General features: G+C 40.2%; 1 protein-coding gene across 4 annotated transcripts in view; it reads left to right on the top strand.

The window, feature by feature from the left end:
• The window catches only part of GRM7 (glutamate metabotropic receptor 7), a 313,281-nt gene that overhangs the window by 91,875 nt on the left and 198,327 nt on the right, over window positions 1–23,079 (top strand). For all 4 annotated transcript variants that reach the window (XM_072876291.1, XM_072876292.1, XM_072876290.1 and 1 more), the window contains exon 2: window positions 13,035–13,251. In XM_072876291.1, the coding sequence (XP_072732392.1) occupies window positions 13,035–13,251 (217 nt within the window). The remainder of the gene's footprint in view (window positions 1–13,034; window positions 13,252–23,079) is intronic.

Below are 23,079 nucleotides of genomic sequence, written 5' to 3'. Positions count from 1 at the left end.
TGAAGACCACTTGGAGACATTTTTATGAGTACAGATTCTTAATTTCGCAATATCAGATCAGTGAAAGTCATTCACAGGAACTCAGTTTTGCTCATCATGATATTCAGCTGCTTGCTGAAAGTTTAACTTTACAATGAATTGTAAATAGACACTTAATATAGATAAACTTGTATTGACATATTTTAGATGTGTTATTCTGTAAAGACAAGAAGGCCATAGGCTTTATTCTCCTTGACTATAAGACACTTTACTATATTGAAAATTTAGGAATAAATATTCAAATCACAGCCTTATTTTCCACAACATAAACACGGATGCTCGTCTAGAAATGCAATTATGAGATATGCTGAAATACTAACTCGACAGCTTTCATTTACTCTAATAACTAAGCTTTGAAGGATGATTGTTTCACATTGTACCACATTGCAATTTGTTTCCACTGTAGTGGGTTTGTATGTGTCTGTGTGTGCGTATTACTTTCAGAAAACTATGTTATGCTATTGAGCTTTTCTATATTTCAGCCTGTCTGCTGAATAAGTCTTTACTGTTGTCTTTATTGGGCTACTTTCAAAATCAATGAGATTTGTACTTGCAGATTAAAAACCTTTTAAAATATGCATAGACAATATAAGGTTCAATTATATGTTTGTAATGAATGGAGCAATGTGTACACATAAATAAAACATAAAAGCTGCTTTGCTGTGTTTATCTTCTGGTTCTGATTTATCTTCAAAATAGTTAGAATTTGTGAGTCCGTATTTGGATGTGTGAGCTCCAATCACTGAAAGCATATTTATGCTTATGTATATACTTGGCGTACATACATCACTTCTCTATCAGTTCATTGTGACTGACTTCTCAGTTTTTGGAAATGCAGACAGTGTATGGGAATGGTATACGTAAAAGGAGAAGAAAACAAATCTACCTGCTGCTATCATGTCCCATAACTGAGCGTGGGGCACATACGGACTCTGGCTCTCTGCTCAGCACTGCTTTGAATGGTTGAAATGACCCTTCTGAGAATGCCTTGATGGATGCAAATCTGCATGCTGTAGGAAGTAGGCTCCAGTCCTCAAGGGATTGGTTTTGGCATCTAGAAGGTCTTGAAGTGTGTGTTCAGACCGTATAAGAGGCAGCCATGCCCTCTGTCTCCCTCTGCTTCATTGTGCAAGACTTGGAAAGTCTTGATGTCAGCCTCTCCAAAATGTGAACCTACCTAAGACAGCATCCTTTCCCATTCCCAAGCATCTGATGGGTTAGACAACCATTAATCTTATTCTTAGCAATGTGGTACAAAGACAGTTGCATTCTTGATGCAAGTTATTTTGTTATCATCTGGAGCATTTAATGGACAGACCTTGGTTTCTTCCCTTTGAAATACCATTGCCTGTTTTATCTGCTGGAGATACCACTTATGCTTTCTTAGGCTGTGATGGAAGTAAACAACCCCAAAAGTAGATTCAGTCTTAGCACAAACTCAAAGAATACAGAATATGCCTCTCTTAAACTTGTTCTCTTTCATACAAACTCTCTCTTTCATACAATATCTTTGTAATTATGTTTTAGACATTGTGGTGTGTCATGGAATAAAAGGGTGATAGAATATCCATGTATGTTATTTGTAGGCTGAATTTGAATCACAGCATGAGGTTGAAAAGACTATTGCTGCATAAGCAGCTTTGTTGTACCATATGATTACAAAAATGAGGCCATTAGAAAGGTTATAGGGTCCCCATAGTCCCATCACCTTACATGAGTTCAGCTAAAAATTGGCTTGAAGTATTAGCTCATAATAGACAAGATCCGTTGATGCTTTGTTAAGATTTCAAATTACCTCTAGCAGAGACCATCTATTATTTTAATGCTGCTCTCAAGCTTTCATTCTATCAGGGCCAGAGTTAAAATATGAAGAGCTGTGCATTCTTGCATTGCGATAGATGGGCAATCACCACTGATATTTTAACTGATGTATCCTAGGAGGAATATTCTAGTTAGTATTGTAAATCAACAAATATGCACTAGTATATATAAATGTGCTGTGCTGGTCATATCTCAGCCACAAGATCTGCAAACCAGTGACGCTTTAGCGCCTTGCTAGTTTATGAGCAAGCCAGCTAAAATTCTTAACAAGTTAAGTATTTCACTTAAAAACACTAAGTGCTGAAGTTTCATAATAGTACATGTTCCTTTGTCTTTATTATCAGTAATCTCTCTGGTGCAGTAAATAAATATTTCTATTTGCAGATGGGAGCTGTAAGAGGTTCCCTATGTGTTTGTTGATGTGTTTGTTGTGTCAGCCAGGGGAAATTTTGGCTTCTGTCTGTCTGCACACGTCTGTGTGTCAGGGAGGACGGACCCAGCCTGCATGGGGGAAGGAGCTTGTGCTTCTGCCTGCCTGCATCAGGGGATGTGCAAATGCATCTCCGTGATAGGCAAAGGGATGGGGGAGTTTGAAGTCTGCCAGCCCTCGCCCACGTGCGTTGCTGTCGCAGGCGGCATCTCTGCCAGTGTGCGGTGCTGGGAGGGACCGGCTGCACGGCGCGGGCTGCACAGTTCACCAGCTGCTGGAGGGACTGTCGGGTCTAGGCAGTCTTTCCTCAAAGCATAGAAGGATCTTAATATACCTAGGGCTAGAAATAATAATAATATATGAGTATACATTGAATTTTGAATTTAATATTATTAAATCAAAATACAGATAAAACAAGAAAAATTAAAATGTAAGTAATACAAATGAAAACTAATTTTACTTCTGAGAAGTGATCACTTAGAAGTTATCTTCTTCATGATCATATAAACGCAACTTTATGCCCAAAGAGGAATTTGTATACACAAATCAGGCAAGTGTGTATCTAAAAATCTTTTTCCATTTCAGTGTAAATTCAAATACTGATTTCTGGTCGTTCTTTGCAATTTTTTTCAAGAAATGTTTTGAAACAAAAAAGTCCCAAGGTATGACAGTTTACTGGAAAAATTAACAATTCAGATTATAACGGTTGGTCTTGCAAACACAAATAATACCTACAAACAAAAAGAACCTGTTTTTTATGTTGTTGCGGGTGTGCTGTAACACAACAGCTAAGAAATGTTAAAGAACATGACGTCTTTTGATACACAGAGGAACATATTTTTGTCACTTAAAGGAGTAGTCTTCAATATGTATGAAGCTTTTGTGTCCAAGCTACAGCATAGACTGAGATTTTTATTTAAGTAATTCTCTAAAGGACACAAAGTGAAAGAACAGTTGAATTCCACTTGGGCCTCACCTATTTCTAAAACAATGTGCAGTACTGACAGTGGTGTTGAAATCCTGTTCTGCCTTCCTCAAAGGTGTTCTATTTTTGTAGTAGCAGTACAGTGGGAACTGGCTTTTTGGCACAGCTTGGTCCAAAGGTTTGAATGAATTATTTTTAAGAATCAGAAACTTTTTAATTGGTTCATAGACCCTGCTCAAAGGAGCTTGATTATAAAGAATGCTCTTTGCCCATGGAAAAGATTATTAAACTGTTAACTGCAAAAAAGGCGCTTACTGGAGCTGTAAATCTCAAAACATTCAGCAAAGTAGGTTATATCTATATTGCTGCTTCATGACTTTGTTTGCTTCTCTGTTTGCAGAAGGTCTTTGAGCAGGTCTTCAGTGGCTGTGTTTCATATGAAGGTAATGTAGGTGGCTTTGCCTTAGGGACAAAACCCTGGAATTGCAACCCACGCTTTATGCTACCACTTCACTCTTGTACCTCCTCCTCCTGGACAACAGATAAGCATGACTGATATGACTTTTTGTTTCTCTAGTTTATTGATTCAAGTGTTTTTACTGTCTTGTGGCAGTGTGGAAGAGCCAGGACTAGCTCTCTGGTCTGGTGGGAGCAGGTTAAAGTGCCTGGAGGCACAAGGAAATGGAGAACCTTGCTCTGAGTGGAAGGCAGTGTCATGGAAGAGATTTTTTTAAAATTGCATTTATGCCTGTGTAGGAAGAGAAGTGAACCTGTAGGTTCATTATAAATTGACTCAGTACAAGAATTTGTAGTTCTTAGCCACTTGGAATACTTTTAGTGAGACACAGGTATCTCTCTTGGTGTGCCTGAGCACCCTAATGCACAGATTTGACAAATGAAAGTATTAATGATGAAAGTATAAATGGACAATTCTTAATCCACAATATGTAAACTTGAGACAGGTGTTATGTCCTTCATTATTAGAAGGACAGTGTTATTTACAGCCTTATAAGGAGACAAGATGCTTATTTTTGTGCTAAGGCTAATTTTCATTAAAATTGTGGATCCTGGTTTCAAGTCATCTATCCAAGTATCTTTTAGTGTTTAAAAGCGAAGAGATTTTGCAGCTATAAAAGTCCAAGCTATGCTATAAGCTCATCGTTGTCACAAGTAGACCTAGGTCTAGGCACAGGTTATCAGGATGAAATGTAGGGGTATTTCATATTTATGGACACCTCTCATTTTACTATGTGTTTGTAATTTTTTTCTTCCTGCTTTCTGTCTGAGTTGATAAAGTGCTCCCATGAGCCATGTGGACAGTACTAATTGCTGTAATTATTGTTCCCTTAATTGCTACAATTATTTTTTCTGGAGTAACTCGTACGAATACTTTCTTACTCTAGAAAAGGAAGCAGGAGAGACCTTGTAGGTATGGAAAATACTCCCAGCTTGCCAATATTATTCAGGATGTCTTTCCACTTTAGTGCTATGACAGTTATGCTAGGGATGAAGGTTGATTTATGTGCCTGGAAATGGGCTCTTTCATATGCTCTTTTCAGGTTTGAAATGAATTAAAAAAAAAAAAAAAAAAGCATTCAGTTAGAAGGCCAGTTATTTGAGAAAACCAAAGTAGAATTGGAGGTGTTTGTTTCAGTAACAGATTACAGCTATTATAATATTGGTAATCAAGGAGTTGTGAATTTTAAAAGGTCTTATTAACCAGAACCATCGCTCTGGAAGCACGACGGTACACTGCGTTGCTCCATATTGTTGGGACATCAGACCAGCGCTGCATCGCTCTCATAACAGCTCTGTTAAGGTCTGTTACTGCACTGTTCGATTACAGTAAGTCCTTTAATAGGACTGGCCTTCCCTCTTAATTTCCACCCAACAATCTGCATGGAGCTTCTAATGTTTATTCATTATGTATTGAAACTGAAGTCTATGCTGCACAGCAAGACAATTCAGTGAAATGAAATTACAGATAACTTCTCCCTGTAGTTCCCCGTGTTTTGTCAGTCCATTACCCTTCCTGACACTACTTTATTCTCCTATCACTGTCACTCTTGAATTATCTGATACTGAGAGGTCCACAAAACAGTGACCTTGTCCAGTTTTTCATTGACGAATTGTCAAGAACACCTATAGTTCTCCCTAAGTATGGAATTTTGCCATCCCACTTGAAAACTCCCACAAAAAAAGAACTTACATGAGGGTTGGGAGCTCTGACATAGATCCGCAACTTCAGATGCTGGGCACTTTGAAAATCTCTCCTTTAAAGTGCTTTGGAAAGTAGGATTTACTCTGTTTGATTGCAATGTTAATAGTCCTTGTGGTCTATAAGGTCAAGTTGAGAGAAGACCCATTCACCTGTTAGCCGCAGTCATAGTACTGGACAAGTAGTGTGAGATGGAGCTCACACAGCGTGGTGAGGTTTGGTGGAACGGGCCACTTTGGATATACGCAAAATTTGTGTACATGAATAATTTATGGGTTTATTTCCTTAGTGTTTCTTTTGTGGCTCTTGAAGATATTTCTGTTTTATTAAATGCACTTCTCCTCCTCCAGGCTCAGCTTCTCACTTGTATTTGATGTTGTTTATATTTGTATTTCTGTACTTTATGAAATACCTTCCAATTCCCTTGTAGGTGATTGTGTTGATCTCTAATACATCATTAGGAATTCACTGTGGGATAAAATAAGAGAGGTGGTGATGTGAGCAAACAGGACCTTGTTTGAACACCGGTAGCTTTAGTAATTGGTAAACAGAGTGAGAGAAACTGCGGTGAACTGTAAATAGATTAATGGTTTTGAAAATTTTCTGTTATATAAATGCCCTTCTTTAGATGTGCTTGCTTTTGTTCACTGCTCAGAAGAATTTGGTCTTGTGGTGCAACTTTTGCATGCAGCAACAGGTTTGCCATATGTAAACATCTTATAGACTATGGCAGAGCTGTACAGAAATACTTTCTATTGGTCTTAAAATTGATTTACATGAAAACTTTTTTTGTTAATTGTTTTACCTCATTTTCTCATTGTCAATATTTGATTCTTGAGTATAAAAACCAGCTTGAAATGCACTACTTCTGAAATTTCATCATAAAACTTAATGAGGAGGGATTATCAAAGCACTTTAGAAGGATTTGTTCTCATCATTACCTAAGACTGTTGGGAATATTATTCCCTAGTCTTTTAAGAGTCCTAGAGCAAGAATTGCAGTAATATTTGTTTTTGTATGCACCTTTCAGGACAGAAATAGGGCACATGCTGCTAGATTGACACCTTTAGAAAATCTACCCAAAGCCACTGATTTAGCAGTGTTTAGTTTTTGGAAGGGCTGGCGAGGAGGAGAACAAAAGGCAGCGATATTATTTTTCGATTAGCTGGCTGGCGTGCCGCGAGGCCACCGACTGCTGCAGGGCAGGCGAGACCCGAGGCCGTTGCACCACCCCACAGATGCCAGCTCCTGACGAAATGGAGCGAGCTCGAATTCCCCCTCCAGCCCAGCAGAAATCAGCAGGAAGATTCATTCCTATGATCTTTGCAAGCTTTGAGTCATAATCTGATCTTATTTTGTGTATCGGGTAAAATTTTCTTCCTGTTTGGAACAAAGTGAAAATGAAGAAAGTGTAGAGGAGTTTCTTGCCCAGAGAAAGCTAGTTAGAAACTTCAAATAGTTTTAATTCAAGGCAATGAAAACAATTATATGCAGTTCACAGGATGCTGAAGCTGTTTGTTATGCAATTTGAGATGTAAATGGTGAACAAAGAGTAGTTGTACTGATGATTAAATCCTGACATGATAAATTTCTACATGAATAAAATCTGAGACCTAAACAGTTTTGAGATTGTTAGTCATCCATCAGTTCGCACCAAAGAGTTTTGCAGCCAAGTGAAAAGTCTTCAGGCATCTTATTTTTGTAAAGTTAAGTTATTGGCAGGATTTTGCAATTTGTGTAGACTGACACTGCACTGCCAAATAGGATGAGTTCAAGAGGCTTTATCAAAGTAGGGTATTTTTTTTTCTATTGTCAGGAAATCATATCAATAAAACTTAATAGGAAGTTGAAAGTAAAAATGCAGCAAACTGTGAACGTACTATTACCCTGGTGGGAGCTCATTAATATCTCAACAGGTACACTCCTGCATTATCTTAATTGCACATGGTCCTTAGGGAAATTGCCTTTTCTGAAGTTTTCTGACTGCTGTCATTTGTTGAGTCGGGTTCAGGTGCACCATTTTATTAATCTTTTAATAAGTTACTGAGGAGATGTAGCCTAACTCAATCACATTTGAAGTAGCATAGTAGCGATAATTATTTTTATGGTTCCGCTGATATATGATGTTCTTGGCTGCGCAAGTGAATTTGCAGACAGAGTTAGGCAGAGGTGATGAGGGTGTGGGCAGTAAGCCCAATGCTTCTGACAGCTATTGCAGCTTCAGAGAGAGTTGGTTTGTCTCCTGGCACCAGGTCTCTTGCGTGTTTCCAGTTGAGACACTTGGCTATTAGCAAGGAGCTCGCCACTTTGTCATTTTGCTTGAAAAGAAGGGTCTATTGAACAGTGAGAGGAGGAAGGATACAGGATGAGGCGATAATAAAAAATAAGCTTGAAATGAAGAACTGGAACAACAAGTTTGTATTTCAGTTGCTTTTTACTCTGAAATACGCAGTTCTGGACCTGATGTTGGAAGATGTCTGAGGTTGCAAAGAGTGACTTAGGAGACCATCAGAGAGACGTGTTGATCCTTGGTGTGTTTTCTGCTGGGGCTTTTGGTGCAGCTGCTCACAAACAGGCCCTGCTTTTCAACCAAGACAACCAAGTGTGATCCAGAGAGAGCTTTTCATGAACAGGAAAAAATGAAATAAATGAAGAATAATGTTCAATGTTAAAAATAAATTAACATTAATTAATCACTGACTAATGCAATGTTCCCAGCATTAATCATTCACTCTTACTGTAATCAGACCATCAGCCAGGCAAATGACATGTAGAACTCCTGAGTGTGATGTTTGCCATAGTCCTGTAAACACAAAGACTGCCTTCAGGAAAATCTGCCTCCCACATCAGTGATCTGCTTACTCATCTGCTGACACCTGAGTGTCCTTCAAAAAGCTCCAGCTACAACCGTGTCTGGTTATAGTGGTGAAGGCTCAGGCAGGATGCCTCTTCTGCAAACGCCGGCTGCTATGCAGTACACGAAGGAGGACCACAGGCTTTTCTTACTCACAGCCTTGCTATGTAAGGGCCAGGGGGATTTTTATCCCCTCTGCTTTATGGATCACAACTCTTCTGCCAAGATGTTAGAGCCATTTGGAAAGTAGACTATAATTCCCTAGAGCTTTTTGATATTTCAAACATGTTTCAGAACAGAAAATAGAAAAATGTGATGGAAGAGAAAGCTTGCTTCTTTAAAGTTTTGAATGTGAAGTTTTGAATGTGAGATATTGATGACAAATAGCAGATTTTGCCAAAATGAAGGAAAAATAAATCAGTTAACAGACAAAAAATATTTATCTAGTTAATTAAAAAAAACAAAACCAAACCTCATTTGAAATACTCTGTGTTGTGATCCTGACACGAAGTCATTGTAATGCTTGCCGGGTTTGTTGACAGCCCAGTTGTTCCCATGGCAGCAGGACGTGATGTCTCAAACTGGACCCTTGCAGGACCAAAAGGAGAATAAGTATGGCTTAAGAGAAGAAGAGCGATGTGTTTAAAAACTTGTGAAAATGGGGAAAGCTATGGGGAAGGGGGAGTGCAAACCTTTTTATTTAGGTGCTATCTATTTAGTGTGTAAGTTGGGTGAAGTGGGTGAACTCCCCATGTTTCGTGTAGTTAGAGCATGGCGCAGGCTAGCCAGTACCGTCAGATGGCTTTTGTTCGCAAGCCTGAACCATATCAGCAGCTTTCAAAACCAAAACAGAAAGAAGGCTGGCAATGATTGGTGCATCTGAGAGGACATTTAGGAGACACATTACGTAGCAGTAGGACTACGTTTAAGATCATCTTTACTGCTCAGGCATCCCTGGTATTGTACTGCAGCTTGTGCTGCGTTTCACTCCTTCATCTTGTGTCTGTGCATGAACGAGAGACTTCCCATTATAAGGCTGATCGTTCAGCACCTTTCTGCAGGGCTAAATGCAGGTTTTTACGAACTGATCGGGGTTATTAAACATCCACCTATTTAACTGTAGTTTTCTGTGGATAGCTTTACTAAGGCTTTTTCTGCACCTTCAAAACTGAAATCCAGTCTGTGTACATCCAGCCACTGCACTCCTGGTCCCCGGGGCAGGTTTGCTTGCGTGATGTGAGCCGGGAGGCTGGGGAGGCTCCAGCCTCCTGCCCCGAGGGGGAGGCCCGTGCAAGTCGCGAGAAGCACCAGCGTGTGCTCGAGAGAGGTGGACCAAGGGGATGAATTTAATGATCAGAGAGAGTAATCAAATTATAGCCCTTCTCCTTGTTCCCCCTTGGCCCCCCTTACCCCCCTTGCATGGTGAGACCGTCTTCATCATCTTTGGGAACAGAGAACTGTGAAGTTTGGCCAGCTTGGGGTTGGGTCTTGAATTGGGTCAATCCATTTTTATTTTTAAGTGCACTTCAACGTTCACAGGAGCTGAAGGTGCATGTCTGTGAGCTCACCTGGTGAGCAGCCATCAGTACGTAGCAGCACTGTATGTTGTCTTTTGGATGTTGGTCTGATTAGCGTAAGCCCTGTGAAGAGTTCTCAGAGAGGAGAGTGTGTCTGCCGTTGAGATTTGACTGGAGTTAGCATGATGATGTGTTTTTCAAACTAAAGTCGCTCTCAGTTAAAACAGTAATGCAGAGGAACGTACGGCGTGAAGCACGGGAGAAAGGTTTCCAGCTGAGTCCATAGGAGGTTTGTCCACATCCAATTGGATGTGAATGTTAAGAAAGGAAGAAAAGAAGAAATGCTGAATTCTTAGATTTTAGCTGATGCGAACAGATGTTCAGTTAGGACATCTGGGATGCCGCCTGCGTGCACGGGAAGATGTGCGGGAAGGGAGAACTTCTTTCCTAGGCGTAACATGCTCTGACATACTGGACAAAATTGAACTGTAATGGCTGCAGTCTATATTGTATAGATTTAAGTGCTTTTCTCCCCATATTCAGACAAAATCTTAAGAAAATTCTACTCCTCATACATATAACTTTATGTTGCTTTTAGATATCCTGCAAGAAATGTTGGTAAAAAACCCCCAATATATGCTTTTTATACTGCAAGTGATTGAAACAGCCAGAAGTGGTTAATATTTTATGGACAGAGAAAGAAGACTAAAAAACCAAAAAGTCTCCTAAGTAACACAAGAAATGGAGTAAAATCTGTAGAAGCTTTGCTTTTTGTAAAAGTGCAGAATATGCTCCTTTTGATTTTTAGTTGAAAAACCAGTTGCTGGCAAGTTGGAATACAAACACTTGCCACAGATGAAAATTCATATTTCATCCTTTCATTTATTTAAAATTAAAAACACCAGCCCTCGGCTATCTCAGTACGGCTCTGTGGGTGGGACTGTACGTTGTGTACTGGATGCTTGTCTAATTAATAATGGGTATACAGCACCCATAAAGTCATCCTGGTTAACTGTTCCACTTAATATAATACCATCCAATGAATAGATGAATTAAGCTGATAAGCAGCTGAGCAAGCTCCGTTAACTGCTTTGTACAAATGAGAAGAGAGTGATCCTAAAATGTCACCAATTATTTATTACAACAGCAATTGCAGGCACAAATTAGGAATTTCAATTATTTTTGATGGTCAGGGTGCCCAGCATTTTCTGTACAACTGCAGTAGTTGGTGTTAGCTGAAAGTCATCCCTAAGGTAGATTAAAAATAAAGAACCCTGATAAATTGGTGTGATCGATCTATTTGTCTTTGAGAGTGGTCCCCAAGCTTTGCTAGCCCCAAGGCGAAATACTGAGCAAGTAAATCATGTACCAGTGGTCGACACCATGCTGTGTTCTTCCCAGCAGCCTCAATTTTAACTTTTTTAATTTTCTGTGACTGGAGCACTGGAAGGTCTTGCTGGCAACGTGCTGTCCACAAGCCACAGATCTAAAATAAATCTGGCAAGGCTTTGTAGATGAGTGCTGTCTTGCATTAAAAACCTAAAGCATCCCAGCTTTCAGCTTGGTTAGCCACCTCTCTGGTTGTAAAACCAGCGGACATGCAAAGGAGTGACACAAAGCATCCGAAGCAAACGTGCCAAGTGACAGGGGATTCAGTTCTCCGACATGCACAGCGACAGCCCGAGCACCCACTGAAAGTTTAAGTGTTTGTTTAGGTTTAATAATCCATAGCAAGTAAGAGTGGTACTACGCCCGGGCCCTGATTCAGCAAGCTCCCTGCGCAGGGGTCCTGCCAGTACGGGGCTTTGAGCAAGGGCCGTGAGCCATGTTTCGCCCTAGGCTGATGCTGAATGAAGCTAAACAGATCTTAAATAAGTCATGTATTATGGTTTGTTATGGTTTATAATACATCAATAGATACTACCTTTACAAACAGGAATGTGTCTCAACAAATGTTGGGGTATTTAATAATTATGGATGGTTTGGATAAATTCACTTATCTGCTGGGTCTTCAGCAGCAATTTTGCTTTACAGGTCTGCTTTTGCTCTGCTGTAGTAGTTGTTAATGAACATACAGATGTACAGACATGGTGTGTATTCTGTGGAAATGCTGTGTATGCTCTCATCTGCTACTGACCCCTGTGGGAACCGAAGGCGCCGAGCCCTTTGCAGTATTGAGCCTGGGGAAATACAATGTTTATTCTTCTCAGAAGGCAGGAGAGCTAATAAATACTTGTAGGAATGCTGTGCAGAGACAGAATACGAGAATGCAGAAGATGCTTGTACTGAAGCATGAAATACTGACCTTTCTGCAGTCTAGAACTCTCAAATCATTATATATGATCATGTTTGTGTATATTGCAAATCTTTTTTTCCCCTCCTTGGCTCATCTCAAGTGAGAGTTATGGCAGGTTCCTTAATTTAAGGAACAGTCCCAGACTGTTACTCAAACAATTGCATAATGTGTTTTGGGATTAACATACTGTCAGCTTGATAACTGCTTAGGGACCTTTGTTATCAAGGAGAAAATAGCCCTGAACAATATTCTAGTCTCTCAGTTATAAAAAGTAACCGTCAGCCTCCTTCGCACTCTGCCGTGAGAAGGAAAAGCAAGAGCTCGTTTGTCATGGGCAGGCGGAGTCTTAGGACAGAGCTGAATCGGGACCAGGTTGTCTTTGTGGGACAGACATGTCCATGCTCAGCAATCTTCACGACTGTTCTTCATCAGAAAGAATCAAAAATAAACATCCTTTTGTTTAAATCTGGAGTCGCAGTTTAATGTTTAAGAGCTTCTTCATCCTCCAAAAACTGATTAAGTGTCCTTCTGGCTTTCAGCCAGCAATGACAGATAGAGATTTAAACTTGGTTGCATTCAGGATCCCAAATAACCTGATGCTAGTAAAACCAGAGCACCAATAAAAATGACATAGTGAGAAAAATGGTTTGTGTGTGCTGTATTTGATTAAGATGGCCTGAAAGGAAGAAGTTACGAATATGCACATATACAGTTGTTTTCAATTCATTAATGATTTTTTTTGTGTAACTTGAAGGCAATGCAAAGATTGTTTCGTTGACTTGAGCGTTGTAAAGGAACATGGTGGAGAAATATAGATGGATACAACAAAGACGAACCGAGGCTCCCCTGAAGCCAACTGCTTTAGCTAACTGCTGCAAGAAGTGCAATGAGTATATGAATATGTATATTTATCAGAAATTATTTTTTTCTACAGATCCCACAAATCAGTTATGCCTCAACGGCACCAGAGTTGAGTGATGACAGGCGCTATGATTTCTTCTCACGTGTGGTTCCTCCAGATTCCTTCCAAGCACAAGCAATGGTGGACATTGTGAAAGCTTTGGGATGGAATTATGTGTCCACTTTGGCATCTGAAGGGAATTATGGAGAAAAAGGAGTCGAGTCCTTCATGCAAATTTCCAGAGAGGCAGGTAGGCAACGCCCATCCTCCCTCCAGCAAACGCTATAGAAGTAATGAATGTTATTTTGTACCAAATGTTACATTATTTTTCTAGAACATATATTTGATTCTAAAGTTGCTCCAGTTCTTTGCAATGCCTCTGTAATGGCTCCTAGATACACTCATTCCTAAATTGCTTATGGAGTTTCAGAGAGTTTGAAACCTTAGTAGTTTTCAATCATTTCTGGAGAAAATAGAAAACCCTGAGTCTTATCAAGCTCCTACTATTCCACTGGATGGCATTATATTATGTTGACATGGGTAGAAGACAGATTTTGAAACGTTGAGCTTTTATCTCTCCACAGCTAGAAATTCTGTGAAGACTGCTTGTTACCAGACATTGACTTGTGTCATACTATTGCTGTTCACCTTTCAGATAGCTGCCTGATTTGTATTGCTTTTCTTTAGCATTTCTCTTGACCAATTCAGTTGATAAAATTCATAATCTTTTACTTGAAGGCTCAAAGATTACTGGCGTGGGATATGGGGGCAACAAACTCAGCAGTATGGTGTGAGGCACATCAGACCTCTGGTGTGATGCATCACATTTTTCTCATCACTGGTTTCATTTAATGGTGTCCCAAGAAGGCCAAACTGTGTTGGACAAGTCATTGCCAGTGAGAGATGTTCCAAGAGGACAGGGAAATGCTGTGTCTTGTGCTAGGTCAGGCTTATGGTATCGAGTTGAACCTTCATAATTTTGACGCCAGAAATTTCTAATTTTACAGTTTGCTTTCCTGTTCTGGTACAAAACATAGAGCAGACCTGTCTTGAAGATGTGACTGCTGTGTCAGTGTGCTCATACCCTTATCCTGGTAACTTATTCTTCAGGGTAAATAGTTCTAAATTTCCCCAGAGATGCCAGAATGTAGGAGGACTTTAAATGGCACTTCAGGGAATACAGGTATAAATCCATGGCAAACTGATTCGCAATCCAGAATCATAAAAGTTTGAAAACTGAAATATTTGAAGTAGATTCCTGTACTGGTAAGGAAAAATAAGCAGAAGATGTAATTCGTTATTGGTGATATACGCAAGGCCCATCTCCAGAAGCATACAATGATATATCCTGATCGGGAACACATCATCATTGCGCAAGAATAAGCTCTACTGTATTCCCAAAATGAACTCACAGATCTCCCACCCTGTAACTGCCCTGGCATTGCATTAAATAAAACCAGCACAACGCAATCCACAGTTCACTTAATTACGTAAATCACCAGCCAGATTAGTAAGTGCACGAAAGGAAAGGGCTAGGACAGGACAGGCGTTGCTCTGAAGCAGCCATCAGAGATCTCCATCTCCTCCGTTGTTGCAAAGCTGGTTCCACAGCATATGCTCTGCTTTTGCAAATTGCCTGTTATCTGTGAGGTGGAGCATCAGCTCGCTCCCCAACTGCCACAGTGCAGCTGATGGATCGCTCTTGGCAGCGTCATCCGAGGAGTGAGTGGAGAAGGCGGCTGCGCTTAAAAGGGGCTTTAGAGAGGGGAATCCGGAATTGTTTCATTATGTTGATATCACAGAAGGAACCTATATTTGCATAAATTTGTCTGTTCGTTCGAATGCATATTTATGTGGTATTAAAGAAAATGGTTTTGGGTTTAGTACTGCAGGAAGTGACAAATGCCAGTGTTCATTATAATTTAAAATTTACTTTATTTGCAAATATCCAATGTTGCAAAATCATACCAGAAATGTGTTCTCTATGTCAAGGACAAACTCTAGCTGAATAATACTATATCATTTTAAAGACCTTCTGTAGAATTAAATTAATGATAGGAGCTGTTCATGTAGTCAACATGTATTTCAACATCCTTCATAAAAAATAAAGCATAAAACCAAAAGAATACCCTGCTTAAAACAGCTTTGCATGCAGGGTGATACAGGTCATGCCTGCAAGATTAAGACACTAAGAGGGATAGTGCATAAACTTTCTTTCATATACGCAGCCTGCCTTGTCTGGAAACTGGAATAATCCAATCCCCGGTGCTGCCTCTGATTCAGTACAGCTGCTTTTTCTTCTTAGGGCTGCGCTGAATTTTTTTACGTTACACAGATAAAGCTTAGGTGAAGTTCTGAGGGATTTAATGCCTGTCAACAAGTTCCCTGGGTTTTTAAAACCCTGGGAAGTGTAAGAAGACCCTGTTGTCCAGATATTTAATGGAGCAGTGCTGCCTGGATATCTAGGTCCTGACCTTGATCCCCTACAGGGAAATGGCACCTTGTCCCCCGACTTCGGGGATGGGTTGTGACCATCTCCCAGGGGCTGTTTTGGGGGGTCACATTGCAATGGGATTTGCCCGTGCTCTGGGGGAGATGGCATTGAGGGTGCAGCAGTTTTGGGGTTGCTTTCCTGGTGCCTGCTGTGGCTGTGCCTCCTTGGGGACTTTTTATGCAAAAGAAATGGTTAACTAGGGTGTCAGGTGATTGCTGTAATATCAGGGTTTGGAAAGAGCCTCCTGAAGAAGCAATAAGCAGCAATAATTTTACTGACTCATAGCTGTGGTGTAGTTAATAGCTCCTTGATCTATCTATCAATTTAAAAGCATTTGACTGGTCAAGAGCCATGTGTCTGAATGCATGAAGTGAACAGTCCTCTTTAATGAGGAACAGAAGGGACAGGATAGGGAAGTATTACCAAGATCAGTGTACTTCAAGCATTAAATAGATTTAAATGGGTCCAAATATATGTGGCCTGAGTGAGGTGTGTAATTATGCAGTATCTTCGCAAAAGCAGTTGAGCACGGAGATGTGTGCTGTGCTCTTGTAACACGGCAGGGACGGGGAGGAAGAGATGGGAGAGCACACTCATGACGATCCTGCTGCTGCCATGCAACTAGATTAATGTGGTGCTTGGGGTGCCAATCAAAACTCACGCTAATTAGAAAACTCATGCCAGAAGCAACAGAAATGCAACAGCAGTGGGAAGAAGTGTTTTCCTTAGTCAAAAGATCCAGTTCTTCTGGAAATCAAGGAGGCTGTGGATTACCTCTTCTTCCCAGCTCGGAGGGCATACTCAGCGTACCCTGCAGGGACGTGGGGAGGATGGAGGACAGGAGGGGGGTTTAAGTGGTAAGACACAGTTTACCTCATTTTCCAGTTAGCTAAAACATGTGATGTTCATCAGCAGGGGTTGTGCTATGCTTAAAGCATTGTCCATTTAATTTCTGTGTTTAAGCTCAGGGTTTGGATGCTGTGTGGATTGCCACAGTTGCCTGCTCAAAGCAGGCATCAGAACCCAGCAAGGCTGCAGCAGGAGTTTGCAGAAACACCACATCGTGTGCAGGCAGACTTGCTACTCCCCTGCTTGCAAACCCACGAGCCCAGCATGCAAGTAAATAAGTAAACGAAGTAGTGGCACAATAAGCTCTGTAGCCTGGTGCAAATGAGGGAATGCAATAGGTGCATATATAGGTCCAGGTTTTTTTCAGTCCTGGCTTCTTCATGCCGCCTGGGCTGTGACAAGATGATGCAGTGCTGGCTGCAGTTTGCTGTTTGAGAGCTTTCCTGGCTGTAGGGATTTCAGAGCTGGCGTGAATCCTGCCCCCTGAGACCCCCTTTTAATGAGCAGAAGAACAGAGTCGGGAGAGGTGTCGGAGCAGAGTCCTTGTGTCGGTTCTCCCCTGCGTGGCCTCTTAGGACCACGCGCATCTGCCAGGAGCAGGAACAGCCCCGGAGCGGAGGTAATTAGTCAAAGTTTGAGACACACCAGCAATAAGCAGTCATTATTAGCTCTCAGACAATTGCCTTGTATCTCATAATCAGAGTATTGTGGCAGAAAAGATTTAGTCCATAGGTACCAGCACATTTATTATCTTTGACCTCGAATCTGTAGCAGCTAATTATCCTAAATTCAGTGTTTTATCCAAAATTGTTTCTGATTCAGCCAAGATCTTAGGAATTGTGAGGATGAGTAGAAAGTGCTATCCTTGCTTAGTTTTCAAATATGCTTTAGTATATAAAGACTTTGCTTGATCCTTCGAGTTAATAATTCTTCACAAAGTGACTTTTATTATGAGTACTTCAAGCGAGTTTGAATATGTCATTGTGGCAGGAGATGAAGATTTGAAACATGCTCTGCAGACTGTGGGATTAATAAATTAGGAGAATGGTCTAATTATGGAAAATCTAAAGGACAATTTCAGATTATTAATGAAACTACTGAATACTTGAATTTCAAAGATTAATTAATCTTTGATTTTTTTTTTAAAAGATTAATCTGTACCAGAAGGTTAATTGCTATCTGTAAGAAATATATATATTGAAGTCGTTAGCAAAAGACCACTTGAATGCCTCCTAACAGATAAATGAAAGATCTAGTATGCATTTATTAATATTTTTTTCTCCAAAAATCACCCATTTTCACAGATGAGTACACTGGCTGCTTTGCTTGTGGAGATTTTGGCGCTCACTCCACAGGCTGCAGCCCAAATGGTGTAAGGAAGGGGATGCCCGGCTCCGCAAACCCATGCGTCTGCTACCTTTATCTCTTTCTTCTGCCTTTCCATAGCTCCCTTGTCCAACTCGGTCTCAGAAATAAGTATTTCCACTCAGCAGGGCTGATTTTCAGCACAGTTCTGTTTGTTTGCACAAACTAGACCTGTTGGATTGTACAGAGCGGCATGTCAGTAAGAGAGTATCTTAATCTACAAACTAAGAATTAATTAGTTTAGATGATGATGTTTTCAACCATTTGGAAGGACTGGAGAAGAAAAATTCTGGAAAAGCATGTCTTCTTTCTCTGTGTACTAAAGACATGGAAAAAAAAGGATTAAAGCTCTTGTACCAGTGTGCTGATATGATTATATATGCTGAAGTTGCTTCTGAAGAATTTTAGTTGCGGTGTCATATTTGTTAAAAGGCTATCATCACCTTGACAGAACAAAAAAAGCAGAATAAACTTTAATCCACTTTAACACAGGAAGAACAACACTTGCAACAGTCTCTTCATCTTATTTTCTCCTCTTTTTGCTGAAGACTGTTTTGAAATATTCATTTCTTTAATTCTGTCTCCATGATCCTCGAGTGCTGCACAGACATCTGTTACGTAAGGTTGAGAACATCTGCATGCAGCAGGGACAGCATAGATGCACAAGCTGCGGGAGCTGAATTTCCTCAGAAACAGAAGAAACATCAAAAAACATTCATTGTCAGGGCAAAGAAGAGACCCCTGAAATTATGAATCCTTCTCCTTAACCTCATAAGTAGAATTTTTTTCCAGCAGTGATACTGAACAGTGTTTCTTTTCTATCCCCCCATTTAAACTTGAATTTCCTTCTTATCTTGTTTTTCCCGGCTTTATATTTACTAGTAAAAAACATACATATACACACACGTACATACCTATATGAGACACATTGCCCTATGTCTAACAAGTGTCATTCCACCTACATCAGATGAACCACTTTTTTTGCATGCTATTATAATCTGTACATTAATTAGTATAATCTCCTGATGCATTGGTTTCTTTACCAATTAGCTACATATAATTAAATACCTCCTACAGAAAATATTTTCTATGGATTTGTTATTGGTAGCAAAGACTGTTTTAAACCTCTTTAGCCACCTAAATGTGAAAATATGACAGCTTTTCCTAAAGCCTTGATATTTGTTTTCTACCCTGACTTGTGATTCTAAAAAGATCTGAATCTTTTGATTTGGGTTTTTGGACATCTGAATAATCTCATGATACTTTCTGTGAAATCCTCAACGTGGTATATCATAATATGGTGCTCTAATTCAGTACTTATCTTCTACGGAAGCTGACACTGTTAAAAGCCAAGAGCTGCTATATCATCCCTCAGTGATTCACATAGCATTTTTGTAGACTCCTGTAGGTCTGTTCAACTGCCTGCTATGATCCTGAATCTGCATTTTTGTAATAGAACTTAATTTTTATGCTGTCTATTGGGAATTCCATTAGCACAAATTAGTGCTGGATAACATGAGAGAGTTAAATCATTGCTACGAGGTAGTTGTACAACTGTCTGTTTTAAGAAGGGAGAGGAGGCTATTCTGTCTGTATATCTCAAATAGAGTACTGATTCCTATTGCCAAGTAGAAAATCCTGATTTTTTTTTTTTTTGTCTTACATTCTGATGTTAATGAAACATCTCTCTTTTTTTCTTGATCCATTAAAGCCCTACCGAATGGGTTTAGAATACTCATTACAAGGAGCAGTCACTTTACAACATAACCCAAGGTTAGAAGAAGCCCAAAAATGAGAAAGGAAGGTGAAAAAAGTTAGTGACGTCATGGTGATGTACTGTGGTGGGCAAAGATTGTATTGGCTATGTTAATAAATAACAAATAACTTATGATTTATTAGTGAAGCTTTGCACAACATACCGGTAATGGGTGATACCACACATCATCCAATGATGCCCAAACTTTACGATTTATTCTATGATTTCTATTCTTTATGGCAGCTAACAGAACCCAACTTTTAACAGTCACTGTTCAAATATTCATTTGAATGAGTCATTGTTTTGGAAGAAGATGGGCTAAGGTGTTGTACTGCCCACCGTGATGCTTATTTATTTATTTAGCTGAAGGAATAGCATTTTGCAAACTGTGGTCATTGGGTTTCCCTCTGCTGTAAGCCAAGGGGCAGAAAGCCTCTATAGCATTTCAGTTAGAGCAAACAGCTGACCTTACGTGTTGACAAATTTGTCTATAAATTTGTTTTTCAAGTGCAGTCCAAAAACCATCCTAAGAAAACCAGACATTCTCTAAGTGGTGTTTAGCGTGTATCTCAGGTGCTGTCACTTCAGGGAAGAGCAGCTCTCGGGAGGGTCACAGACCCCAGTGCTTTTATGGAGTTTGAGGGTATACAGTATGGTTTGAGGTTTATGGAGATGTCCCAGTGAATTACTGGTCCTGCAGACCACTCCCTTTGGTGCTTTTCTGCCTGGTGCGCGGCTCAGTGTCCGCAGGAAGGGATGGAGGTCTCTGGGGGGATGGAGAGGCAGCAGTGCAGGGCTGCTCCTTTGTCTTTGATTGCGTTAAATGATTATACCTTCTGATGGGAATGGCCTTTATTCATTTACTTGAGAGCCTGTTGTCTGGATCAAATATAGCAAAAATAAATATATAAACCACTAATGGAATACAGTCATTTATATCTGAGCACTTCAAGTGGTTACCATTCTTCTTTCTGTTTTTCTCAAATATTCATGCATCTGTCCCCTTTGGTGTTCAGTTATGTTATGTTAAACAACAATGTTATGAAATCTATTATTTTCTTTTGAATGTTTTCTCAAATAACAAATGTATTGTCATTTCAGAAAAAAAGTCAAGAAAAATTTCTTTCTGAAGTTGTACCAACTTGTGTGCTGCAGTCTGTCATGTTTAATAGGTTTAATAGGATTTTCTTTTAATTCTAAATGATCTAGTAGAAGACGTATTGGACTTGATCCTCAAGGGTGTTTTGGATTGCATTTAGAGTTTAATAGTATACTTCTGATACTGGAAAAGAAAAACCAAAGTGTGTGTCTGCAAAGTAAACCTGTTACTCTGTGTGCATGGTCTGTGCTGCTGTGGCTCTTTTTAGTAGCTTGTGAGAAGTGATGTTGTTTAGAGGAGTGAATGGGTGGTGTCCTGAAGGTGATGACTGGACTTCTGACTTCCCTGTGATATTGGGTAAAACTCATTAGGCGCCTGGCTTAGATGTTGAGAAACCCTCTAGGCACCTGCCTGTATTTTTAGGTTATCAAGACATTGTGAATGCAATCTTCATCTCTTTAGCAAGGCATCTTCCTACCTAAGACGTAACAGATGTCCTAAGTTAGTTGGCTCTGTTCCCTCTGCAGTAACGAAGAGTGATGAGATCTGAGTTGGCCTTTTGAAACATCTATTTCTCTTGCTTGACTGCACAGGGAGTGTAGGCACCAAATATAAACATGTCATTAAAGAATTGGAATTTAAAAAAAAAAAAAGTCTAATCATTGGTGTGCATGTGATATGTATTTTCCTGTCTTTTATCACCATTTGAAGATAAATACCTGGTGTAGATTTATGGAGTTCTTATGGTCTTATTCAGGAAAGCAGTGAAGCTGATGGGCATTAGGAGCACGTGGTTTGGGTACGTACCTGATGGCCCTGCAGCATCAGAAGCCCATCTGCCCGAAGAGTGTTATAATTCTGTGGTGGAACTAGCAGGGGTCTGAGTAATTCCTCCTCCTCAAACAGATTCATGAAAAATCAATACAGTAGAGTCTGGGGAGAAAGAAGGAGGTAAAGATAGGACATTATGATTACCTTCACGTCTGCTTATGTGAAATCTGAGACCAGTTCCATGCTGATACATGCAGAAACTTGCACTCTGTCCTCCTGAATGATCTCACACAGCTGATCTCCTGGCGAAGTATTGTTGGATAGCTGTCACAGTTATAGCATAAGTCACTTTAATGATAAATATCTGCCTTTTTATGGCATTTATTGAATATTTGGAGATTGCATTTCAAGGGTAGAATAAAATTGAAATAGGCAATTCTTGTTACTAAACAAATGACTGCAGCATCCTTTAAAAATGTTACCCAAATTTAGTAAGACATTGCTTTTGTGGTTTTGTGAAAAGTATCATGTGGATCAGCTGAAAACAAGTGATTGGTTAAATCCTCATTTCCTGGTTTTGGGTGGGATAGAGTTAATTCTCTTCCTAGTAGCTGGTATAGTGCTGTGTTTTGGATTTTAGGATGAGAATAACGTTGATAACACGCTGTTTTGGCTGTTGCTGAGCAGTGCTTACACTGGTCAAGGACCTTTCAGCTCCCCATGCTCTGCCGGGTGCACAAGAAGCTGGGAGGGGGCACAGCCAAACTGGCCCAAGGGCTGTTCCATACCATATGGTGCCATGCTCAGTATAGAAACTGGGGGAGTTGGCCGGGGGCAGCGATCGCTGCTCGGGGACGGGCTGGGCATCGGTCAGCGGGTGGTGAGCGGTTGCATCACCTGTTTTCTTTTGTTTTTCCCTGGGTTTTGTTCCTCTCTCCCTCCCTCTCTTGTTATTTTCCTTTTTATTACAATTTATTCTTATTATTTTATTTTATTTTATTTCAATTATTAAACTGTTCTTATCTCAGCCCATGAGTTTTCTTACTTCTGTTCTTCAGATTCTCTCCCCCATCCCCCTGGGAGTGGGGAGGGTGAGTGAGCGGCTGCGTGGTGCTTAGTTACCGACGGAAGCTAAACCACGGCACCTTGTTATTTCAAAGCAGAGACATATATTGTTGAGCCTTTATTTTTACCAGTAAAGTTGGACACCCCTCGGGAATGCTCCTGCATTTTGCGATGTGCGTGCCCCATGATGCAGAAGTGAAAAAGTTGGTTTGATGCAGATTCAGTAAGTTAGTCATCCCAATCCAGTTTTTTTCATTTGTTCTTTGAAAGGTTTTCTGCATCTCAAGGGTAATACGTTTCTCTTGGTAAAGATAGCAGTATGAAGCAGAATGGAAGCAAGAGCATTTGTGTTTGTTCTGCATCCATCTTCTGCTGGGAAGAATAGAAATTTGCTAAAAAATGGTGGTGGAAATATTAGGGGAAGGGACAAAAAGTATGTTAATGTGCATAGGAAGCTTGAGGAGAAGGTCCTAGTGAAGTGCAAAAGCTGATGTTGTTTTGGGGAGGAGTAAGGGGAAAGGAGGGAGTTCAGATTTACTGAACAATAAAAGGAAGGAACAAGTCTGTGGAACAGCAAGACAGGTATGAGGATTAGGAGAAGGAGAGTTGAAAATCCATAAAGTGAAGGTTGACAGAAGTGGCTGGGATTGGAAAGATTGGGCCATGGCAGGGGAAAAAA

Source organism: Ciconia boyciana, chromosome 11 (assembly GCF_034638445.1).
Source record: "Ciconia boyciana chromosome 11, ASM3463844v1, whole genome shotgun sequence".
In the NCBI taxonomy this organism is placed as follows: Eukaryota; Metazoa; Chordata; class Aves; order Ciconiiformes; family Ciconiidae; genus Ciconia; species Ciconia boyciana.
The sequence above is the reverse complement of the archived record's forward strand: the minus strand, read 5'-3'. Positions and strand labels throughout refer to the sequence as shown.